The sequence below is a fragment of the Excalfactoria chinensis genome, chromosome Z, assembly GCF_039878825.1.
Source record: "Excalfactoria chinensis isolate bCotChi1 chromosome Z, bCotChi1.hap2, whole genome shotgun sequence".
Lineage (NCBI taxonomy): Eukaryota > Metazoa > Chordata > Aves > Galliformes > Phasianidae > Excalfactoria > Excalfactoria chinensis.
In genome coordinates this window covers 19507776-19532383 of record NC_092857.1, presented here as the reverse complement: position 1 = coordinate 19532383, position 24608 = coordinate 19507776, and the positions used below count along the sequence as shown (strand labels likewise).

The 24608-nt window shown below is 38.1% G+C and overlaps 2 protein-coding genes across 2 annotated transcripts in view; one reads left to right on the top strand and one right to left on the bottom strand.

The window, feature by feature from the left end:
* Positions 1–12240, bottom strand: part of CWC27 (CWC27 spliceosome associated cyclophilin) — a 99918-nt gene extending 87678 nt beyond the window's left edge. Inside the window, exons 1-8 of the mRNA XM_072360328.1 lie at positions 12110–12240; positions 10859–10955; positions 8889–9001; positions 6646–6789; positions 5867–5965; positions 5597–5700; positions 4573–4642; positions 1980–2059 (exon numbers count right to left, since the gene is read on the bottom strand). Of these exons, the coding sequence (XP_072216429.1) occupies positions 1980–2059; positions 4573–4642; positions 5597–5700; positions 5867–5965; positions 6646–6789; positions 8889–9001; positions 10859–10955; positions 12110–12151 (749 nt within the window). The 5' untranslated portion in view covers positions 12152–12240. The remainder of the gene's footprint in view (positions 1–1979; positions 2060–4572; positions 4643–5596; positions 5701–5866; positions 5966–6645; positions 6790–8888; positions 9002–10858; positions 10956–12109) is intronic.
* On the top strand, positions 12141–22671 carry SREK1IP1 (SREK1 interacting protein 1). The gene is made up of 5 exons (XM_072360330.1): positions 12141–12561; positions 14694–14741; positions 16616–16756; positions 18580–18658; positions 20013–22671. The coding sequence occupies exons 1-5, from the start codon at positions 12141–12143 to the stop codon at positions 20200–20202; spliced, it is 879 nt and encodes a 292-aa protein (XP_072216431.1). The 3' UTR covers positions 20203–22671.
* The last annotated feature ends 1937 nt before the right edge of the window (positions 22672–24608 follow it).

The following is a 24608-nucleotide window of genomic DNA, read 5'->3' as shown; positions in this document are numbered from 1 at the left end:
CTGCAATCTGCCACAGACATATTCTATTACTAACCATATTCAGACAAATGCTGATGTACACAGTTGCTTCAAAGGTGAAAAATTATACTAATGATGATATTATTTTTAAAATTTAAGTCAAAGCACCTTTTGATCAAGAAAAGATTATGATTAGGCAAGTGAATAGAATACTATAGAATAGCCCTGGAAATCAATCTGGACCAATAAATAACCAATTGACGGACACAGTTTAGGTGTAATATCTTACAAGCATAAGCAAAAATTCTAAATAACAGTACAACAATTTAGTCAGACAAAATACATAAACAAGCATGTCATCATGTTTTCTGACTACTGTTTGCACTGTACCGCTGAAAAGAAAAAGAAACAACAAAAGTCACTCAAGATAGTTGACTTTTATCTCATTTAAAAATTCCTATCATTTCAAGGCAAGATTTCTGTATTTAAGAAAGCCCTTTTTATATAGGTGTTTTTTGTCTGCATTATACAGACGTGAATTTAAAAATCAAAAACTTTCAGTGGAAGTAATTCTTTCTTAATAGAACTTCTAAAAAATAATCTGGAAGTATTAAAGAAAACATTTTGGATTAATACAGTTCTGTATTTCTGACAACAGTACTGAACAAGCAGATGCACAGTATGAGGTAATTTGTGGGTTTTGTGGCAGTAAAGGGAACTGCCTTATTAACCTCTGGCAGTGTTCTGAAGGGGCTACATTGTGGCTGTGGGTGAGCTGTCTGCTTTATTACATTTGGACTCACACATTCTCTAACCAAATATTTTAAAGGAAACTAAGTAGCTCTGAGATGAGAGAGAAGGACCTTGTACTAATAAAAAGGTTAAAAGACAGGAAACAAAAGTAAGGAGCAAACCAACACTTGTTGCAGTGAAGACTAACTAATGTATTTCCACAACACCATGATGGGTTGCAAGCAGGCAAGCAACTACACTGCTGATTTTCTTTAATAATACTACATTATGCAGAACAGACTGGCAAGAGCAGACTAATGAATTGCTTAAGAACCTGAAAGATAAGACAGTAAGAAGTGAGATGAAATTTGAAATAGACAAAAGAAAAGCCATGGGCATATGTAAATAGAATTCCACTAACATGACAAGGAGCTCTAAGTTGACTAGAGCTAATCATAAATTCTTTGAATATCATGCTGAGATAATTCAATTAAAACAATGGCTTAAAAAGAAAACCAGAAGTTAAGAAGTATTAAAAAAATAAACAGAGGACAAACTGAAGACTGTCTTTATGCAAGTAAATAGTTTTGCCTTTAAAAGTCATCTTTAATTTGTTTGGATTTAAATAAAAAAATAACAAAAATGATATTTTAGAACAGAAACTACAGCAGAGAACAGTAACAAGAATAACTACAGATACTGAACTCTTGTGTGAAGAAAAGCTGAGTAGGTTTAAAGGATTCAGGATGCAAAAGAGATGGCCTAAGAAGGGAATGTAGTAAAAAGAGGTATATAAGGAGGTTGCTCGCTGTCTCTTCCAAATAAGAACTAGAAATTACCAAACAAGACCAGTAGCATGATGTTTCAGAAAAAACAAACGAACGAACAAAAAAACCCCAAAAAACAAACAAACCAAAAAAGCAACAAAAAGAGATACTTCCTTCTGCAACAGACAGGAAGGTGCAAATGTAAAAAAACATTACAAGAGGTCACTGAATAAATACTTTGAAAAGAGACCCTTTAAGGGTTATTAACTAGATGAACTGTATCAAAATCTGGCAGTTCCTTGAGCAGAAAGTAGTTGGAGGTTGTAAGGCTATTCATCAAAACATTACATTTGCCCCACTTATTATCTTTCTATGGCACGGTGTGCTAAAGGAACATTTGATCCAATCCAGCAATGAGTTTCTCACTTTCTTAAAGAGTGACAGACATAAAGTGAGCATCATTTATCAGGTCTAACATATTTAAAGTAAATCTGCTCTGGAACGTGGAAAACTTGTATTAACCTTTTGACAGCAGGAACTGAGCTCAAACGTGGATCGTCCTTCAGTAGATCATGACTACTCTTACTCTTTCCCTTCATGCTCTGTTAAAAACAAACAAACAAACAAACAAAAAAATTACAAATTTCAGTGTTCAGGAGAATGGAGAAAAAGGCAAAGGTATGAAATCAATCCTTTATTTCCAGTTCATTATAGCTTAAGCAGTGAGCATAAGCACTTCTAATTGAAAAGAACATAATCCTTGCAGGAAGACAGTAATAGTGTAGATAATAAAATCTCATTCTGATTTATAAACACCTTCCTTACATATTGTATTTGATGTCGTCTTCTGCAACATTCTCCTAGAGAAGCTGGCAGCTGAGGGATTGGGTAGATACAACTCTTTGCTGCATAAAAAAAACTGGCTGGATGGCCAAACCCAAAGTGTGGTGGTGAATAGAGAAAGAAAGTGATCATCCATCCCTCTGTAGTCAGCACTGACGAGGCCACATCTCAATTACTATGCTCAGTTTTGGGCTCCTCACTATAAGAAAAACATGGAGGCCCTGGAGCGTGTCCAGAGAAGATCAACAAAACTGGTGGAGGGTCTGGAGCACAAGGTGAGAAGAGACTGAGGGAACTGCAATTGTTTAGTCTGGTGAAGAGTGGGCCCAGGAGATCTTGCATCTCTCTACAACTACCTGAAAGGAGGTTGCAGTAAGGTAGGGGTCAGCCTCTTCTCCCACATAACTAGCAATGGAACTAGAGGCAATGGCCTGAAGTTGTACCAGGCGAGATTCAAATTGAACGTTAGGAAAGATTTCTCTGCTGAAAGTGTGGTCAGGCATTGCAGGTATCAGCCACTGTCCCTGGAGGCATTCAAGAAACATGAGGAAGTTATACTGAGGGACTTGGCTTAGTGGGGGAATATTGATGGTACGTGGATGATTGGAAAGGTTGATCTTGGAGGTCTTTTCCAACCTTGATGATTCTACGATTCTATGAAACATGACGAGTGCTTAGCACACTTGTAAACTACTCTGAACAAGTACAGACAATTAAATGTGCAATTTGGACACTGAAAGTAAACACTAGGTGACAGACAATGGGGGACAGGGTCAGGTCCCTAAGCACATAAATATACTTCAGTGGCCTTGAGGAGTCTTACCTGGACCCACTCTGCCCATGAGCACCATTTCCACTCAGGCCTATGAATCCAGACACTGCCTGAACAGTAACAGATGTGTACTTGTGTCTAGCATTCTGGATGGACTCCATGTACAGACCCCGTAGCTTTGTTTAATTAGTTACTTTCAGACTTCCCTAAATTGGAAATTTTACCACATTTGGCAACCCCCAAAAAGTTAACAGAACGATTTCACTGCATGACAACACCAAAACTGAGCTTGTCAGGAAATAGATGTTTTGTCTAGAGAATTTTAAAATGAAGAGCAAGTATTTGGGGTAAGTGAGAAGGACACAGCTAACAAGTTGAGCGAAATATTGAATAACAGACAAATATGGCAGAATGTCAGACAAACATGCTCTTAAGGAATGTAAGCCTAGTTAATCAGGTTAAGTCAAAACCAGGAAGCATCAGAGTTAAAACTACTGTGATAAAGCTCTACTACTAACCTAACTGGCAACACCTTACTTTAATACTGTGCATTGATGTATTCACTGTTGTCCTCTGTACCTTATTATAGGGTTGAGGATAATTTTTTTACAACTGCACAGAATTTAACATAATGTAGTCTCATCACTAACAGAAAAAGGTGCCTGAACTGTAGAAATAAGTTATAACATCTGGAACTCTAGAGATATAATTTGGTAAATAGTAGAAATATGGATGGCAATTTGCAAAATAAAATAAAAAAATAAAATAAAAAAATTTAAACTAATTTGGCAAAGTCCAATCAGGAAATATTAAAGACTACCTATGCCACCCAAGTCAAGTGAATTTGGACAACTCATGTATAACAACTAATTACAATAACATGCTGATTTTCCCACAATAACACTTATGCTTTGTACAGAATATACCCACATAAGTGTGCTCCCGGTGGCGCAGTGGTATAAAGTGCTGCTTGCGGCACCGAAGGGCCCGGGTTCGAATCCCCACTGTGGCGCAGGGGGTAGAAGTGCCGCTTCACTACACAGAGGGCTCGAAACCCGGGAGTTGGGCTCGATGATCTCTAAGGTCCCTTCCAACTCGCACGATACTATGATACTATGATAAGAAAATAGAACTAAGAATTTCCTGATAATGATGAAGTTTACATGTTTCAACTCTCAAGTGCTTTACCATCAGAAGACATCCTTGAAATTAAGTGAAAAAAAAAAAGAAATAGCTTTATACTATGAAACATGGAACCACTTTTGTATTTCTATAAACACCATCATGCAGTAACTGAAGGCACCTTCTACACTAGATAAATTAAGTTTTTTTCTAGAAATCAGAATAGTAGAATTATAAAAATAAAGGTAATTTCTAGTATCATTGTTCAAAACTTGAAAGTAAATAAAAACAATACAAAGAACTTTAAAATTTTTCATAAGCATGTAAAAAAGATAATCTTCAGTTGAAAATCAAAATAAGGATGATTTGGTATGATACCTGACTAACTCTGTTGACTTCCTCCTCTTCTTCTTCAGCTTCTTCCCCAAAGGAAAGCAGATTAAAATTTCTTGAAGAGAAAAAACACATTTTCTATTGAAACTCTTTGTTAACATTTCATAAACTTCAAACATGCCCCTTCCATTTTCTTTGAAATCTTGTTTTATCTATTTTTCCTGTTAAACATATCAATTCAACAAACTACCAGTGTTGAGGGACATTCCTTTTCTATAACTGAGACAGAACAGACAGGGCAATTACAAACTAGAATGCTTTAAAGTTACTTACCTAGAAAACAGTAAGACTGAATTTAAAATTCTGCCTTGACTAGCTTCTATAGACTTAAATGCCAACAGCTCTTTATAATTATTGTTTTTTAATACAGCAACACTCCAGCAGTAAACGCAAAATTCTCAAGACACAACAGCTCAGGAAAGCAGCAACCACAAATACAATTTCACAAATGTATTTAGAAGAGATCGTGATCTTCAACGCTTTTTTTTTTTTTTTTCAAAATTATTTTTATACTGTGTAAGAAACAGCTAGTTGTAATACAATCTACTTCTGTCCAATAGAAGCAAAAGCATGCACATGGTTCAGAGTTCCGATTACTTCTCATAAATGTGTACATATACTGAATTTCATTCATAAATTAATGCATTTAAAAAGCATTTGAAATTTGAAAACATTTTAATGGGAGAGAAGTGGTAGCTGATAAAATAAATTAATGTAAAAGAACTGCACCCAAGTTACTAGTATGCATTAACTTCTGCATCATCTCAGTCACAAATTGCCTATTCTTCTAGACCATGGCTTACACTGCCGTGTTCTCTCTCCTTTGCAACAAACAGATGCACAGTAACTACACAAAGCATTTAATCTCTACGATCTCTTAGCAGTTAGGGTTAGGTCTAACATTAGAGTATGTTCTTCTTGCATTTTGGTTGAGCCTTTGTTTCAAGTAAAGAACAACCAAGCTGCTAGTTGAAGAAAATTAATTACGGCTCATGTTGCAGGTATTTACTTTGTGCCTTTTACTTTGGGCTTTTTATCTTCTTCTTCTGGTTTGTCCTTCTTCAGCCTTCTATTTGGTCTTGGAACAATATCATCAAATGGATTAAATAAAACCTATTAAAAAAAGAATATTTTAGTCACATGCCTAATAAGCATTTTTAATTAAATGATTCAATATTTTAAAAGCAATATATAAAAGACATGCCAGGTTTTCACACCAGATCATGGTTTTCTTAGGAATACAAACAAAACTTCAAGTTTTAAAGAACAGCATACCTACCTCACTACTTCTTATCTTATGCGGACTGAGTGGTCTTTCTTCTTTGTCAACTTCCACTTCAGCTAGCCGCAACATGTTATATATTGTATCTCCTGTAACCTATCAGATACACAGGAAAAGTTTGAAACTACTTAAGTACTTCTGCAGAATGCAAGGCAATTATTACAAGTAAATTTGAAAATACAATTGATACAGGAAATACTGTAGGCATATAAGACTTTTAAAAGGGAGTAAGTACAGCATACCAGTGGCTTTGACCTTCATTTTTAAATTAACAGCAAAGTTCAAAGAACATAAGTAGCAAATTGTGCATTTCTGAGAGCAGAGGAAGATGTCAGAACTTTACTGGGAGTTGTAAAAAAGGAAAATGAGATACTGAAGTATAAAAATTGTAGCTTTATTTTCTTTTGAACAAACTATGAAAGTGGCAAGTTCATCTTAGGCTTTTCATTTTCCTTACTTTCCTTGAATAATTACAAATAAATGTAAACACTTAAATAAATAATGTAATTAGCATTAGACTAGTAAAACAATTACCACATTTCTATTAAGAGATGACTCAAAAGGAAGCACAACACTTGGTTCCAGAAGAAAAACAATAGCAGTGCAGATAATGATGGGAACCACCCATAGAGACACAGACCAAACACAGACAGCTTAGAATGAAGTAAAATAATTTCATGGATATCTAACAAAAACAACACTACAAGAACCTTCAATAATAGAGGAACATATATATGCTTCTATCAAACTCAAACTGAAACTACTCTGTAGCAGACCTTTCCAAAAATCGTGTGCTTGTTATTAAGTTCATCTGCACGGCCCAATGTAAAAAAAAACTGACTGCCATTATCATGGGGTCCAGCATTTGCCATAGCAACAAGTCCTCTTCGATTAAATCGCAGTCGTGAATGGAACTCATCCTGGAAAAGACAAAAAGAAGAAGTATGTAACTACCATAAATTAATATACACTGACAAAAAAACAAACAGTTCAAATAAATTAAAAATTTAAACATTAATAAAACCAAAGTAAATTATATCTTAGTAACAAGATTTAAAACTTCTATTCAAAACAGAAAAAGTATTTTAGTCTATTTTTTCTTCTTACTTTTTATTATAATACAAATAAGCAAACAAAATTATTTCAAAACAAAACAAAACCAAAATCAAAACACAAAGGAAAACACATAGCTAACAAAAATTGAAGAAAAAGTTTTGAAGCTACTACACTAATAACAGAAACACAATTTAAGATAAATTAAGTTTCGCTAATGTTAACTTTCCCTTTTTCTAAGTATTGCCTAATACTCATCTTTATTCCTGTAGAAATTAATGCTTTAGCCAATAGTAAAAGAAAAAAAGAAAGCACTTCTCAAAAGTAATGGCATTACAGGTATTTCTTGTAAAACCATTATTCTAGTTACCTGCTTTATTAAGCAGAAATCCTAAGTCATGTAAAATAACCAGAAGTTCAGTAACTTTGCAATAGTACAGTATTACTCAAATCCAAAGGAAGAACATTTTCAGGACCATGAGAAGACAAAAGAGGGCATCAAATGAAGATGATACTGATGAGTAATGCATTAATACCACAGTAGTATAAAACTCCTAAGTGCTTTCACACTTAACAATAATACCGAATGAAGGAAGTGTCGTTACTACAATATTAGAAACATTTGTTTTGATGTTTCCTTAGGTAGCGATCACTCCCACAAACTTCAGATTTGCATTACAATTACAGCTGGTGGACTGAAGGCCCAGAAAGGTCACACAGCTTCACCAGCCGAAGATGTTTATCCTATCTGAAATTCTGAACCAGAACTAGAGCACAGCTGCTGCGCATTTGTAACCTCACTCATGATCTGAAGACCCTGACCAAGAGATGAGATGTGCTACTATCAGTAATACTAGCGACTACATATACATTCACAGATCTTTGCCAATTCAGGTAGAATGTGCATAACTCACATTTCTGCTCTTCAGTTTGACTCACAGATCCATAGAATGCTTTGGGACCTTATATATCACCCAGTTCCAGTCCCCTGTCATGGGCAGGGTTACCTCTCACTAGACTGGGTTGTCCAAAGCCCCATCCAGCCTGGCCTTTAGCACTCACAGGGATGACGCATCCGTAGCTTTTGCAGGCCATCTGTTCATTGCCTTACCACTTTCTGAGTTAAGAATTTCTTCCTGATGTCTAAGCTAAATCTACTGTACAAAATACCCCTATCTTTTATCACTCCCTGACAAAGAGTCCTTCTTCAGCTTTCCTGCAGGTCCCCTTTAGGTACTTGAAGACCACTGTATGGCCTCTGCAGACTCCTCTCTTCTCCAAGCTGAACAAGCCCAGCTCCATTAACCATTCTTCACAGATGTGCTCCTGCCTTCTGATCACCTTTGTGGCATCCTCTGGGCCTGCTTCCTATGCTCCTTCTTGTGCTGGGGACTCTAGACCTGCATGAAATAGTTTAGATGGGGCCTCATGAGGGCAGAGCAGAGGACAGCCATGTCCCTCTTTCCGTGAAGTCCAGGATACAGTCAGACTTTTGGGCTGCATTTCCCACTGTGGGCTCATGTTGAGTTTCTCATCAACCAGCACCCAAGTCCTCCTCACAGCTGCTCTCAATCCATTCTCTGCTCAGCCTGTACTTGTGCTTAGGATTGTCCTAGTATAGGAGCAGGACACCGCGCTTGTTCTTGTTTAACTTTATGAAGTTAAAACACTTGCTCTGAACAATTTTCTCTCCTAGTTTTATCTTGTTGAAGTGAACGTTAATAGGGTTATATGTTTATCAAAGAATTAGAACAGACAGCTTTAAGAACACTCAATTCTAAAATGCACATTCAAAAACACTGAAGCATGTACAAATTCAGAATATGAATGAACTTTAGCATTCTTTGTAGAATAAACTGTATTCCTTATACAAAATCTGTTTACTCACAAAATTCACACACAGTAGGAAGGACAACTGCCAGAGACTAAGCAAACATCAACATGCACAAGATACACAGCTACATACCTTGAAGGGAGCTCCGTAGATTGAATCTCCACCTGACCCAGTACCAGTGGGATCACCTCCCTGCACTATAAATCCTGGCACAACTCTGTGAAATATTGTATTATTGTAATACTCTAAAAAATAAAGAGAAAATACATTAAATACATTTAAGTTATCTAAAATCACACCTCAATAGAGATTATGCAGACATATCAGTGACTGGAGTTCTATAAAACAAAATCTAAGACAGCATTCTGCCATTTCCACCAAGCTGCCTGATCATATATAGACTTGCTCAGTGCGACTTTACCTTGCCTAACCTACAAAGTATTACTAATGATATTTATGAAAAAAAAATTGTGGAGTCTTGTTTCTGCCACAGAAGGTACTGCATACCTCTTAGAAAATTACATTAAATAATTAATTTTATTTTCAGGACTACTGATGATTGTACCAATATACGTAACTTTAAAAGTAGAGTTAAATCTACTACACTCTGTCCCAGTCAGTACCTCACATAGAGTTATTTATATCCATACACCAAATAGTTATCACTTTTACTCAATGGCAGGCAACACAGAAGTCATCCCTTTTACCTACAATGTACTGTCTTATACTCCCCAGGATACTTTGTTACTGTTCTCCATGTATGCACACACACACACAGTTCAGATACGTGTTATGATACTGTAAGAAAATATAAGGACGAAAGATTCAACTCAACATATATTAACTTTTTTTTTTCTTTTTTTTTTTTTAAATCTGTAAGACAAAGCAGGATCTGACAGTGTTGCAGCATAGAATTCAAGGATAGTTATACTACACAATACTCACCAAAACATATACTACAAAGCATAGGATCCAACAGAGTAGCCATGTGTATGGAAACTGTTGAATCATGGACAGAACCTCTGATTGACCACCTGAGGCGAGCACTGAGTCGGTTGTGGGAGCACAGGTGAAGGCAAGGGGTGAAGCCTGGCTACACCTCTCCTAGACCCAATTTAAGGGCTGACTGCCTCTGGGGAAGGATCTATTCCTGGAGATTGCTTCTCTTGGGAGTTTTCTTGCAAGCCTACAACACTGGTATTTTCTGTTTATTTCTGAATATCCTTTTCCAACGTGATAATCTTTCCTGCTACACGCTAAGGACGAGCCTAATACTTGTCAATTATACATCTGTATACTTGTTGATTATACACCATGCAATTCAGAAAGGAAATACGATAGATTTATTAAAACCGAGGACAACTTAAGGTAATTTCCAGGGCTGAGAAGCTGACTTAACATTAAAAAAAATTTTTTTTGAAAATCCACATGTTCACATTATCAGTAAAAGCACACAGCAGACCTGACACGTGTCTGGGATACACAAATCCCACACTGCTATCTTTCCTTAACAGAGAGTTAAAAGAACTCTTACCAAATCTTATTAATGGTATACAAGCAGGAGCTAGGAAACATAAATTGAGAGGGTCCTTTGCACATTTTTATCTAGTTTTCCCAATGTGAAGCTTTTCATTCTGGTATCTGTTATTCCAGTGAAGGGCTTTGCAGGGTTCTATTCAATAAGACACTATAGCAAATGAAACACTGAAAGTATTCATGAAGAAATGAACAGGCAGTGAGGACATTATACAGGAATGACCTTAACAGAAGAAGTCCAAGCATGGCATCACTGACATTTCCTATGTTCATTAAAGCTGCAATACTTTGTATAGATTTCCTAAAGACAAGCCTTCCTAAATATATGACAACTACTACATCTAAGAAAAACACCAATAAACTGTTGTACTTTCCACTTCCATTGGTTTCCTTAATGACTTAAAAAAAAAAAACAAAAAACATTCTTGATCTGGATAGCAGATAATATAAATAATTAATTAACATATTAAAACTTACTTCTGACTTGTCTTTTCCATAACTGTCCCCAAAATACCAATATTTCACATGAAATAATTCTAACAAATCCTACCCCATTTTGCCATTACCTTCCATACAAAGCTGGATGAAATTTCGACATGCTTTTGGTGCTTCTTTTGACCACAATTCTATATCAATATCTCCTGCTGTAGTTCTCAGCAAGACCTACAAAATTTTTATAAACACACCATTAGTTTTATTGCAACTCAGACACTAATAAACAAATATTACTACTAAGTTAGAAAATACTCTTAAATTCATAACATTAACAACAGCAGTAGTAAGTAGTAAGCAGCTAAGGCTGGTGGTGAGTGCTATCCCCCAGGGGTCCAACCCCTTTAACATCTTTACTGCTGATATATACAGTGAGGTGAGTGCACCCTCAGCAAGTTTGTGTGCCTCCGGTGGCGCAGCGGTAGAATTCCCGTTTGCAACACCAGGGGGCCCGGGTTCGAATCCCCCCCTGTGGAGCAGGGGGTAGAAGTGCCGCTCTGCTACACAGAGGGCTCGAATCCCGGGAGTTGGACTCGATGATCTCTAAGGTCCCTTCCAACTCGCACAATACTATGATACTATGATATGAAGTTTGCTGATGACACCAAGATACATACACTTGATATGATAGAAGGAAGGTGTGCCATCAAGAGGGACCTGGACAGGCTTGAAAGGTAGGCCCACGTGAAGTCCTACTAGGCCAAGTGCAAAGTGCTACACATGAGTTGGGGCATTCCAAGATGAATGTACAGACTGGGAGAAGCAGCCCTTCTGCAAAGAACTTAGAGAAACAGTGGGTGCTTCATCCCTGGAGGTGTCAAGGCCTGGTTGGATGGGGCGCTGGGCAGCATGAGCTGGTGGGGGACAGCCCTACCTATGGCAGGGGGATTGGAACTGGGTGACCTCTGAGGTCTTGTCCAATCCAAACCGTTCTGTGATTCTATGATATCCCAGTGTCGTTCTGCCAGCACTTTAAGATATAGTTTTGAGGCAGTACGTTTGAAAAGACCTTAAGGCTGACAACAAAGTAACTAACAGAGGGTGGAATAGTAAACACTCTTTTAGTATTTCCACAATAAGGCAACACAGAAAAGGAATATGCCTTAAATCTCTAGTGGCGCACTCTATTACAAGTGACACCAATAAAGATCAATAAATGCGAATTCCTAACAAAGCGGTAAACACAACAAGCGTCCGAGAGCGATAAAACTGGACTCCTGCCCCTCGCCCGCGCTGCCCGCAGCTCTCCCGCCCTGCCCTCCTCACTCGCAGCTCCTCCGCGTGGTACAGCGGGCACAGCGCCGGCTGCCCGCAGGGAGTCTCACCTTGCCGTTGGTGGGGGGCTCCTGGATGTAGATGTTGCTCATGCTGTGGAAGGTGTCGTGGCGGACACGCACCACCCGAGCCCAACGCGCAACAACACTTCCCTCTACCCGCGCTACTGCCCGCAGCCCGCCGCCATCTTGGGCGCCTCTACACAGCACAGTGGGGAGGGGGGAAGGTGTGACTGCTCAGAGCTGGGGAAGAGAGAAAGAATTGCTCCGCCGATGGGAGTTTGACGGGAATCACTCGGTAAATTATTTCCAAAAGGATGTGAAGGTTTTTCCAGACACCTCCGCTCGCTTCTCGTCGCCCCGGCCCGGTACTGAGGACCCCGTCCTCCCCGCGAGTGGCGCAGCCCGAGAGTGCTCCGGCCAAAGCCTTCCGGCGGGGAGAGGCGCTGCGGCGTTCCTAGGCCCGGCTGCGAGGGGGACGCTGCTCGCGATGGCTCTGCCGGGTGAGGAGAGCCTCGAGGCTGCGGGGCGGTTTGCTGGGGGGGGGAGGAGGATCGACAGCATTGTTCGTGGGGCGGACGGTGGCGGGGCCCGAGGAGCGGTTTGCGGTGCGTTTTCCAGCCTGCGGAGCTGAAATTGTACCGCTGTGGCCGCTCTAGCAGCCGAGCGGGGCTGGGGGCTCCAGCAGCCCTCCCGCACTCCGTATGCGGCCCTCGCCTGTAGTTTTGTGGGTGCTGAGGCCCGCGGCTGCGCTCCCGCCTTCTGCAAGTTTACGCTGCCTTCCTTAGAGGTCCCGAGAATGGCATCGTCCTGCGTGTGTTTTTCTCCTTATGTCCCAGTTTAATGCCTGCCTGCAGCTAGGTTGTTTAAATAAAGGGTTTAAGAGCAGTGGTGCAGCCAGCACGGGCAGAAATTGTCGTGTTACTCACCAGGTACTCAGCCTGTGTGAGCCTGAGGTATGAGGAGAGTTTGGCTGGAGAAAATTGAGTAGACCTGAACCTTGCTGCGAGTTCAGCAACAACAACCTAACAAAAATAATAAAGCTTAATTTCTTAATAAAGCTGCTCTCGCTCCCATCTTTGGGGGTAGTTTCTGAAGGAAGAGGTCTTATGTTTGTGTTCAAAGATTTGTGAAGCCTATTTTGCAATGTTCTTGTCCACTAAATGAGTGAGGCCCTTAGTGATGCTTTCTGCTGTCAGTTATTTTGCTCGAGAACTGGCAGATGGAAAGAAGGGGAGGTGGGTGGAAAAAAAGAAGCCTTTACTTGTTTGCTTTTAATTGCCTGAAACTTAATCTATTATAAAAGCCTGCCTCTAACATCATTATTTGAAGCCCGAACAGTGATTATTTGACACCAGTCTCAAGAATTTGATGGGCACAGGGACGATAATCAAGATCGTGTAACCCTGTCTTTAGGTGGATAGAGAGCCATTAGTTTCTTCAGACACATACAACAGGCGCTAGCAAGACACGGGTCTCAGTTGGGGTTCCTGATTTTGCTACTTTGTAAAAGTTCCTTTTATACATTTTTTTCCCCCATATTTTTCAGTCACACACTTTTTGCATCTTAATTTGTGCTCATTTCTCTGCCAGTTCTCTTAAAAACTCTGTGTTGTATTCACAGAAAACTGCATCTCACAAGTTGCATCTGAATAGGTAGTCCACTAAAATTGGAGTTATTTTTTTTTGACCAAACTGTTACCAAATTTAGCACAGTGTTTACAGTGCCTTTCTTATCAAGCACTGGGTGATTATTGGAAGTCCTGGCGAATTGCATTTGTGCATGCAGTTTCTGTAGTGAGTGCTCTCTTCCTTTGCATGAACACCAAATCCTTCTATATTGCACTGATTACACAGTAGAGAAGTTTACTGAGTATTTCAGAATACAGATTAAATCTTGCTTTTGAGTCCAGATGTGAACTGAGTCAGCAGATGCTATTTTGAGTACTTCTGTAATAGGGCATTGCAAGATATTTTTTTACTCTTTTAATGTGTGTGTTGCCTGTCCCCTTATTTCTCAAGGTTTTCTTGTGGTTTAAAGGTAGATGCTTATGAAATAGGCACATAAAGACTGCAGAGTTTATAAACCACTAAGAAGATATGCAACACTGAAGTCTGAGATCTGCAGAAAACCATGGGACTTCAAGGTTCCTCTGTTTCTTTTAGTAGGATTTACTAAAGATGGTACTTCTCTTAATAAATCAAAATTTAAACTCATGAAGCTGATGTACCCCCTTTCTGGTCCCCTAATTTCATAGTTTTCTTCTTATGTTAGGTTGATTATTTAAATAAAGGAACTAGTTGTACGGAAAGCTGTGTATACAACTGCTTAATTTTCCGTATTTTTCATACTGGATAGAAAGATACCCTTTCATTTTGGAAATGCTGTTTTGCTTAGAATTATGAATTGACTCAGTAATCCTTTTGTGGGAAATAGGTCTCCAGGTTTTGTCTTGTGAGTTAGATCTTGCTGATCTTCTTAACTGAGGGCACACATAGGTACAGAAAGCAACTTTGACAAAATTTAGAAGAGTGATCACTCCAGTCTGTCTGCTGGTGTTACTAAGCCAGATTTAAAGGGAACTTTTAAGACTTACATTTAGTAACAAGTGATTGATGAAATTTTCTGTTTCAGGTGCAAATAAGGATAACATCAGAGCAGGATGCAAGAAATGTGGCTACCGTAAGTCTATATAGTAAGCAATAGGAGACTGCAGTGTTTTGTTTGTTTGGTTGGTTGGTAAAATTATAGAATACTTAAGAGTCAAAAGGAACCTTTAAAGATACTTTTAAAGGTCATCTAGTCCAGCTTCCCTGTGATGAACAGGAATGTCTGCAGCTCAATCAGGTTGCTCAGAGCCTGGTCCAGCCTGACCTTGAAAGCCTACAGGGATGGGGCTTCCATGACCCATTCCAGTCACAGTATCACAGTATCGTGCGAGTTGGAAGGGACCTTAGAGATCATCGAGTCCAACTCCCGGGATTCGAGCCCTCTGTGTAGCAGAGCAGCATTTCTGCCACTTATGCCACAGGGGGGATTCGAACCCCGGGCCTCTGGTGTTGCAAGCAGCAACTTGTACCACTGCGCCAGCAGAGGCACACAAGTCCCTCACTGCTCTCATTGTAGAAGACTTTATATATCCTTGAATATATGAGACTTGAGTTTCTTAGCAAAAAAAAAACCTGGATGCTGTTGTGTTCACATGCTGTGCAATTGCTTGAAGAACCTTGAATTTCAAGCACTGTCTTTGATATCTATTATTGTGCTTATGAGGCAAGCATTTGTGTTCCTTTTGAGGCTCACTTTGAGCTTAGGCAGGGCTTTCTGCTCAAGATATGTCCAATATGTTTTGAAAAAAAATAAATAATAAAATCTGCATAATCTTCTACACCAAGTATACTTCTTTGTAAGATGTGCTTTGGGTTATGAGAGCCTGCCCTCCTCCTGAAGGCCCTATCAAGGGCTGATGTTGTGCAGGAGCAGGACCTTGCATCATAAGCTGCCAGTTGCTGCTGTTACTTGCAAGTTCTGTAAATCAGCATTTAGCTCAAGTTTTTTCATGATGCTGTCTTAGGGAAAGTACATCCGTAACTGCTCTCCTGATGAATATAGACATGTTCTAGTGAAAATCCTAGTTTATTAATCACTCAGTCATCATTTTAGAACTGCAGTGAACTTTTAACACAGTGATTAAAGCTATATTTACATGTTTTATGTAGCATGAAGGAAAAAAGCTTTGTTCTTTCACTATAGACTTTGCTTCCAACGTGTTTTATCAATAAATTGCCTTATGTATCCAGTCTTTCAGAGAAACAGGGTGATTTATATAAATATAAATACAGTGGTTTATTTGTAGATGCAATATCAGAAGCCTTCTGGAAGAGAAGGAAAATGGGTCAAATCACACAGCCTACATTTTTTTATGAAAAGTTCCGTATTCAAGGTGTAGGGTCTTTAATAGGGAGAAGCTGAGTTTGTTTCTATTGCTACTTGTATTCTTTCACAAACCCTATCTTCAATTTGTTTTATTTGTTGTTATTAGTCCAGTAGAAATATTCAGCTTCAAGGAGCCTAACTCATGGTAATGTTTATTACTACCTAAGTTATAAAACTAAAAGTACTAGTCCAGTGTTAGTATGGTCAGTATTATGTAATGATTATTAAAAATAATTTGTATTTCATAAGGAAATTACATTCTTTTTTTTCATTAAAGGGAGATGGAAGTAGCAGTATACAGCAGAACTTGCTATAGTTTTACAAACATTTCACTTATGCTTTTAAATTGTTATTTTAAATAATTTCTTCTAAAAGGATCTGAGACCATTAAGGAAATAGAAAATCTTTACATTAACAAAAGTATGAGAGCGATCATAAAGCACCATTAGAATACCATTGCACAGCCTCTCAAGGAGGAACTTGAAGTGTGTTTTCCTATCTTGTTCATTGATTGCATCCTATCATAGCTTTTTTTTCTCTTATTAAAATTGAATAATACTTTTAGCTTTTGATACTATTTGCTAGTTTTTAATGTGCTTCTAAATTTTTGTTTCATCCAGCTGGTCATCTGACATTCGAATGCCGAAACTTTCTCCGAGTGGATCCTCAAAGAGATATTGTTTTAGATGTTAGCAGCACAAGCAGTGAAGACAGTGAGGAAGAAGAGTTACAGAGACTGCAAGCCATGCGTGAAAAGAAAAGTAAGTTAGGTCTTCTAAGAAGAATGTAGTAGTATATAGAATATGGTATATAGAATATAGTGCATAGAATATAATATATAGAATATAGTATAGTAGGCTCTACTATAAACAATACATCTTTTACATCAAATGCTCAGACTTCAGTTATTTGATACATTCATGTATTTTTTTTATTAATTCCTTTCATTGGAAATTAATAGTTAATGTGTTTAGAACATCTCAACAAGGTCTTACTGCAGAATACTGTAAAACTATTAATAAACAGCTGCTTAGAAGAAAATGAAATTGATATTCTGAGTTGATTCTATGGTTATGTGTGGTTTAAATATCCTAAAGTCAACAGCAATTCTTAAAACCAAAGACAAATATGGCAGTTGAGTTTTTTTCAAATTTCTATGTAGTAATTTGTCTGAAACAGCTGGCCAGTTGAATTTCAACATTAATACTTGGAGAAATCTGTTTGTAAAGTTTGAATATCGTCAGTCATCAGAGAGGAAATAGGTGTTTTGGTTACTTAACAGTTACGCGGATTCATTTGTAATTGGACTCCAAAAAGGCTGTTGTCCTAAAGTAGATGGAAAGGTTATTCTACTGTATTAAATTCTGTCAAAATTCACTCCAGGGTATAAAGACCGGTATTGTGGTTCAACCTGACAGGCAGCTAAGTACCACTTCTGAGCTGTTTGCTCTATCCCCCTCCACTTCCTACAGGAGAGAGAGAAAACTGAGGGGGGAGGGTAGCATAAATTTCATCTAGTGAGATTCAAAAATTGCTTGTAAGTGAAATTTGAAAGTACCTCATAACACTAAACAGAATTAAGGCAAGCAGTGAACATGACTGTTCTATGGAAGCTGTAGACTTAGGTAAAATACAGTTATTTTAGCATTCCCACAGCAGATATTGTTGTCATTACTGCACAGTTACTGGGAATTTGTAACAAAACTAGAATTTTGTTTTGTTCAGTAAGGATTTTGTTTAACAACTGTACTATGATTTGTTATGTTGAGCAAATGATAGATTAATATGGGCTATGGGATTTTAATGTATACCTTTCTCCTGATTTTCCTGGGCCTACAGGATATGTTAAGGGTTTTAACAGATAAAATGCTGGCCTTTCTTATGCATCTTTATTTTCATTGCAGTAACAATACAAATAGTTGCAGGTTTCAGTCTTCAGCATGAGAAATGCATGACACCTTCTTTCTGTCACTGTTTCTTGTTTTCTGCCTTTCCAGAAATAAGTACCTGCTAGCTGATTTTTCATTTTGGTAGGACCAGGGCCTTAATTTTTCTTTCCAGCTTTCTCTTAATTCAGTTTTTCAACATTTCTGTCCTACATTCAGCTTTTTAAGCAACCATATAAGGGAAAATAGGGAAATGTCAAGCTAAAGATGACTTTTCTACCAATTTTCATAGATGCTACCTTCACAGTTAAATCAAATTTATCCTAGTTGAAGTGTGAAATAAAGCTATGTCAAACTAGGGAGAGTAAACTTTTTTTTTTTTTTTTTTTTTTTTTTTAATCTTCTAGTTACATGCCCTGGTTTCAGACTCGTGCAAGTCTTTTAAAATATAGAAGCAAAAGCTGTGCTACATTTTACAGGACTTCCTCATTCCTGATCTTCAGATAAATTGCAGAAGTTTTACGTTGAGTTCTGCTACCCTGCAAAATATTTCTGAAATTAGTATATACCAGGCTGGGATTTGGAGAAAGGAAAAATAATTTTATAGTTACTTTGCAATGCTATTGAAGCCATTCTTTTCATGCTCTTCTTAGTTCAGACATAAGTGTGTTGTAAACTATAATTTTTTTTGTCCATAGATTTAAATGAGGAGGAAGAGAAAAGAAAACAAAAAAGAAAAAGTAAAGAAAAAACAAAACTAAAGAGACCAAGGAAAAGGTAACTCTTTCAAACAACTATTTTAATTGCAAAACAAATTCAGAAGTCCTCTGGTGTTTGGGTTGGTTTCAGAAAACATTGCATCTTTGAATCCAATTGGTTTTGTGTATACTATTTTGATTGGAAAAGCTTCCTGTCTTCCTTTGAGTGAAGCCGCAGGCTTTGAAATTAGGTCTTGAAAACCAGCAAGGTATGCAGGTCTGAGAAGGCAGTGTTCCCTTTGACTATTCAACAGCAGGCAAGATGTAGTAGGAGAAGGGGAAGTCAAGAGGATTATTGGGTTGGCCCTCAACTGAACTTGTATGGAGAAAACACTGTGGAGTTCAGAAGACCTTAAGCTTCCCTGACTGGTCACATCTGTTGTGTATACATGTACCCTTTCTGAGCAGCATTACTATCAAAAGGAAAACTGCAGTTTCACTTAGCATGTGTTGAGATTTAATGTTTCTGTTGCTGTAGAAGCCTGAAAAAGACTTGCTCTAGTTTCAAAGAAAAAGCTGTAATATCCAAATTTATTGTGAATCGAAGTTTTGACCTGTTGACTGGTCTTTAGAAGTCTATTCCATCATTACAGTTGTTGATGAGGTATCCTCCCAGGAACTGCACTGAGAGCTAGGGAATGTGTATGATATGTGAGGGCCAGAATAAGATGTTCTTCAGAAATAAAGGGACAGGACTAAACACTGTATTGGCATTTTCCCCTCTTCCTTACTTACACAGCATAGCTGTTAACCTACACTTAGAAAGAGTACAGAAGAGCTAGTCTTCTGTTAGTAGTTTTTACCTGCAATTAGTTAACAATCTATTGTGAGAACAGTAGGACAGAACAGCCCTCTTGAGGACAATCATGGGGATTTCTGTATTATTCTCATCTTAAATATTCTGTGCACATAGTAATTTCCTTCATCCCTGCTAATTAGAGACAAATAATAACAGCTGCAAGAGCATCCAAATTTGCCATACCTATTTCTTGTAAATTTTTGTATGTGTGAAATACATGTTCAGGCAAATCATCATTTGATACTTTAAAAGCTGAAAGCTCAGTTTTACTGTCAGGCTTTAGCTCAGTTTTTATGAGATCTGTACTCTTAGATGTTTTTCTTACTAAACATAGAAAAACGCAAATTATACCTATTCCATTGTTAATTAATCTGCATTATAAACGTTCTGCTTTTCTAGCATCGTGGTCTAATTAGAAAAAATGTTATTCATTTGAACATGGCAGGTGAAGATTGTATGAGCTTTCCAGAGGATGCTGCTGTATAAATTCTTCACCAATTTGATTCCAACATTATATATGTACTAAAATAACAACATTATTCTTTTGTTGTCTGTGAATATGTATTTTTGTTAGATCTTCCTCATCAAGTACTGCTGAAGAGGCTGGACCAAAGTCAAAAAAACAAAAATCACATAAAAAGGAAAGGAAAAAGGAAAAGAAGAATAAATCTAAGAAAAGCAAGCATCACAAGAAGGAAAAGAAGAAGAGACGAAAGGAAAAGAGTTCATCTTCAGATAGTTCAGACAGTTCTAGTAGTGACTAAGCTGCTGGCCTATTTTTGCTGTCATTTCTGCAGAGAATAGGATGATTTTCCTTTCAGATCTTGCCTATTTGTGCTTTGCCATTATGTTTATATTCATATATATTTTTTGAGGAAATCTATTTGCAAATGTCAGTGCTTCAAATTATTAAATGGACCATTTGGAAACTTTGGTGGAAGGTCTCTGTGTCAAAATATTTGGACTTAGTATGCTTAATGTTGGAATGGTTAAATCAAATTTGGAAATTAGCAGGAGCTAGCTCATTTGATTTTATTCCATAAGTGTACATTTCCATCTTGTGGGAGGTAATCTATCATGTTGAAATAGGTAATAAAAATTACCATTTACTGTCAGGGTGGTGTCAGCAGTTTATAGACCACTTTGCCCTGGGAAAAGGGGAAAGGGCAAAAAAGGTAGGAAGATGGGCCTAAAACCAAAACAGTAGCAACAATCTGAGGAGAAAATTTAATTTACTAAATTAGATACTGGAATGCAAGATAGTATAATTGGAATTAAGGCTAATAAATAAAATGAGAGTGTCAAAAAACTAAAAGCTTTACTCCCAAGCTGAAGGTGAGAGATGAGTAGGGAGCACAAACTGCAGTGACAAAGTGTTAAAAGAAAGGGCACACTTGTGACTTGCAAGCAGTTTTATCTTTCCCTCCAAATGGAAAATGGAAACAGAATGGTGAATGTCCTCTGGGATATGTAGTTGTTCTCTTCTGAGAACCAGTTACCCAGAAATATTGTCAATCCATGGAACTGGAGCATTAACTCTTTAACTCCCAGTGCTCTATATAATGTTATGATGTGGAATACTGATAATAAAAAATAAAACCATGATGGAGTAATTTTAAGCATGTCAGAGTTTCATAATTGCATATCCTGGTGTTCAGTTCTTACAATTGTAGAATGGTTTGGGTTGGACAGGGCCTCTGCTACAGGCAGGGATGCCTCCCTCTAGACCAGGTTGCTTAAAGCCATCCAGCCTGTCCTGGAATGCTTCGAGGAAGGGGGCATCCACAGTCTCTCTGAGCAACTTGTTCCAGTGTTTCACAACCCTCAGTAAAGAATTTCTTCCTAGAATTCCTTCCTTTGTAGTCTAAATCTACCCTCTTCCAGTTCAAAACTGTTTCCTTTCATCCTGCTGCTACCTGCCCTTAAAAGAAGTCCCCTCCCAGCTTTCCTTGTAGTCACCCTTCAGGTACTGGAAGGCTGCTATAAGGTCTCCCCACAGCCTTCTCCATGCTGAAGAGCCCCAAATCTCTCGGCCTGTCCTTGCAGGGGAGGTGCTCCAGGCCTCTGATCATCTTCACTGAATGGTTTGGGTTGGAGGAGACAGATCTGAAAACAAGGTCTTTGATTTTAAAATTCATCCATTCCTTCTGTCAAGTGTTGTTTGTTTCAGTTTTCACAGTTTGAAGGATAGCACCTGACTTAAATGTAGCTCTTTCACAGGCCCAAGATAGTGATTGTATGCCTGCTTCTTAACAAGCGCTAAAGATCTTACAAGAAGAAGGTGACAAGGACTGTCATCCTCTGTTGGCAGGCTTCAGTTACAGGACATAATGCAGGTTTTCAGAAAGAAATAAAAAGTTATGCTTATAAACAGTATGTGGAGCAAGATCAAGAAATGAACAGCAATAAAGGTGATAGTGACACAGTAATGAAGAGCAAACAACTTCTATACTCCTTACAATAAGCTCTAGAATGCAAAACAACCTCTTTTCACCAGCAAAATGTGTGTCAATATTATACTATCACCCTTAAGCTTACATATTTTTTTTTAGGTGGTGGCAATCGGCGTCAACTTGCATATTCTGGGATTTTTTCTTGGAATATATTCAGCACGTCCATCAAATACTGGTTTTATTGTGTTCTGAACTCTTACTAGTGCTCTGCTTTGTTTTTTGTTTTTTTGTTTTTGCAGTACGCAAAGAAGAATAAGCAGGAGACAAATAAAGGCATTGTTAGCTATAAATACCCAAGATAAGGAGATAAAATAGCAAATTCTGTGTAACACAGGTTTATTACACAACTCTTAAGTTGAAGTTTCTCCTTTCAGCAATAAATTAGAGAATTTCAGAATTCAACGAGGCAATTACCACAACCAAAAAATGCAGTTTAGTGAACTTGGAACACGCTGAGGATCTTACAGGGTTTGATCTTTAAGGAGATCAAAGCTGTGGAGGTAATCAATGCATACTGAACTGTTGTTTCCTCAGTTGACAAGAAAGCAAGTCACATTTGCACACATGAGATGTATAATAACGAATCTGAAACACTGCTACTGTTTCATGCAGTGAACAGTTCCAGGAGCTTCCAAGCTGCCTGTTCAGCACTTCATATTTTGGAGTTCCTTACATCTGTCCCCAGCCAGAAAAAGGAGCGATCTATTTATGCATAATAGGATGACAAATATTGCAAAGTACTGTTTTAACTCAATTTAATAAAAGTGTTTGACTACTGAGTACAGTCTTTTAGTTTTCATAGCAGCATCAGCATGAAAGCTGTTGGATGACATTGTTGTGTCTTAGGTACTCCCCCATCTTGCCAACACTACTGAGCATCAGAGATTCTTCAAGGAAGAGCACACGTCCTCTGTCTCTAGGCATCATCACCTTAGGAGGACACTAATGAAGACTATGAACTACAAACCAATAAATAAGAAAAATGATGAATATTTAAAAAAAAAAAAAAAAAAAGTGCTATAAGTCCTGCTGTAGTGAAAATACCAGAATACAGAAACTGCACAATTAGTAATTAAACTTGGAGAAAGAAGCTGAAACCAGAAGTGAAAATAGCGGGAAAAGGTCACAAATTATTATCAGCCTATGTATGACATTTACAGACCTGAAATGCCAAGCAATAAACAATCGTATATTTGTAATGAATGAGGCAGCCTTGTGCGCTTATATGTTAATATGCCCCTTGCTTTGGCTAACAGAGTTAGAGGATTTTCAGCCGAGTGAAAGGACTCAGGGTCATCTGTGAATTTGACAGTGCTCACCTGTGATGGTGACAACAGTCAGGTAATGTTAATGCACTGTCTTCAGTAGAATTTCTTCAAGTTCTGACTGATTCTCGTATCAGTAGCCTCGCTGTCAGAGAGATATTAAAAAAAGCAACTTGCGAAAAAGCTGAGTAAGATTAAAAGAAGTTTTCAGGGAGTAGCACAAGCAGGCTGCTGTGCAAGAGAAGGTAACAAGAACTAGGGGAACAGCAAAGCACACAGGACACTGACCTCACAAAAGAGGAACACAGTCCCAGAGTATCTGAAGAATAAGAGCAGAACAAGTTCAATGTAACCAGGTTTTGCTACAGTCCAGTGGTCATTAGACATACCCATGGTGATAAAGCAAGCCCAAGCCCAAGTCAGCAATTAAAGTCAGGACCATCAGGGTACAATGCCAAGCAGGGGCATCCCTACAACATAGCCTAGACAAGAACCAAGGACCAGGACCTGCACTTAAGAGTCTTAATGGTTAACTGATGCAAGAGTGGGAAATCTGTATCTTTTGATCTAGATGGATTTTGATACTTGGACAGCTCTTGATTTATGTAAACAACAGTTTAATGTATGTGTTTGAGAATTAGTCAGTATTCTGCCTGTTGTAGAGTTCTTCAGGAGATAAAACTGGGAGCAGCTCTCACCTGCAGTAACCAGACCCTGGAAATTTTGAAGATGGAATCTGCCTCTGCCAAAAGGAAAAACAAGAAAAAGCTTTTTAGATATATGACTTTGACTTCCTTAAGGAAACCACTTCTGCTTCATTCAAATTCTACTAATTTGCTTTGCAAAACCTTTCAAATCTCTGAAGTGTTCTGAATCTTTAAATACTGCTCTCCTTCTAGAACATCTGCCAGATCTGTTCTATGTGCTACTGCTGTTTCTGCTGTTACTGTGTCTTCTGACTGAAAGAGATTGATAGTTTGAATCTGGAAAGAAGACATACAGCAGAAACAGATGCCTTTCTAGCTTTTCTTGCATCTTGAAGCTGGACAACAGGAAGGAACAGATAATGAGAAATCTCACCTCTGCACTGTTACGGGAGTAGTATGCATTTAAAAATAAAAAGTATCACTGCATCTCTGTGCATTTATTATTGAAATGCAATAAAGCCCAATTTACAATGACATGACAACTAATATCACACCTAGCTGCAAATCTGCAACACCACATATTTTACATCAAAACACGAAAAGCCCGAATAGCAGTAAAACAATACTACAGAAGTCCCGAACAGCTGTGAAGAATTTCAACTAAACAGCCTTCTCTATCTAGGCCAGTGACAGCTCTGTGACTCTGCTTGCAAAGGGGAACCTAATTCTAATGGGCTAGAAAGACCCAGTACTGCAGACAGGCAGACAAAAGCTGTAAAAAAGACCATGTGATCTGCAAAATGAA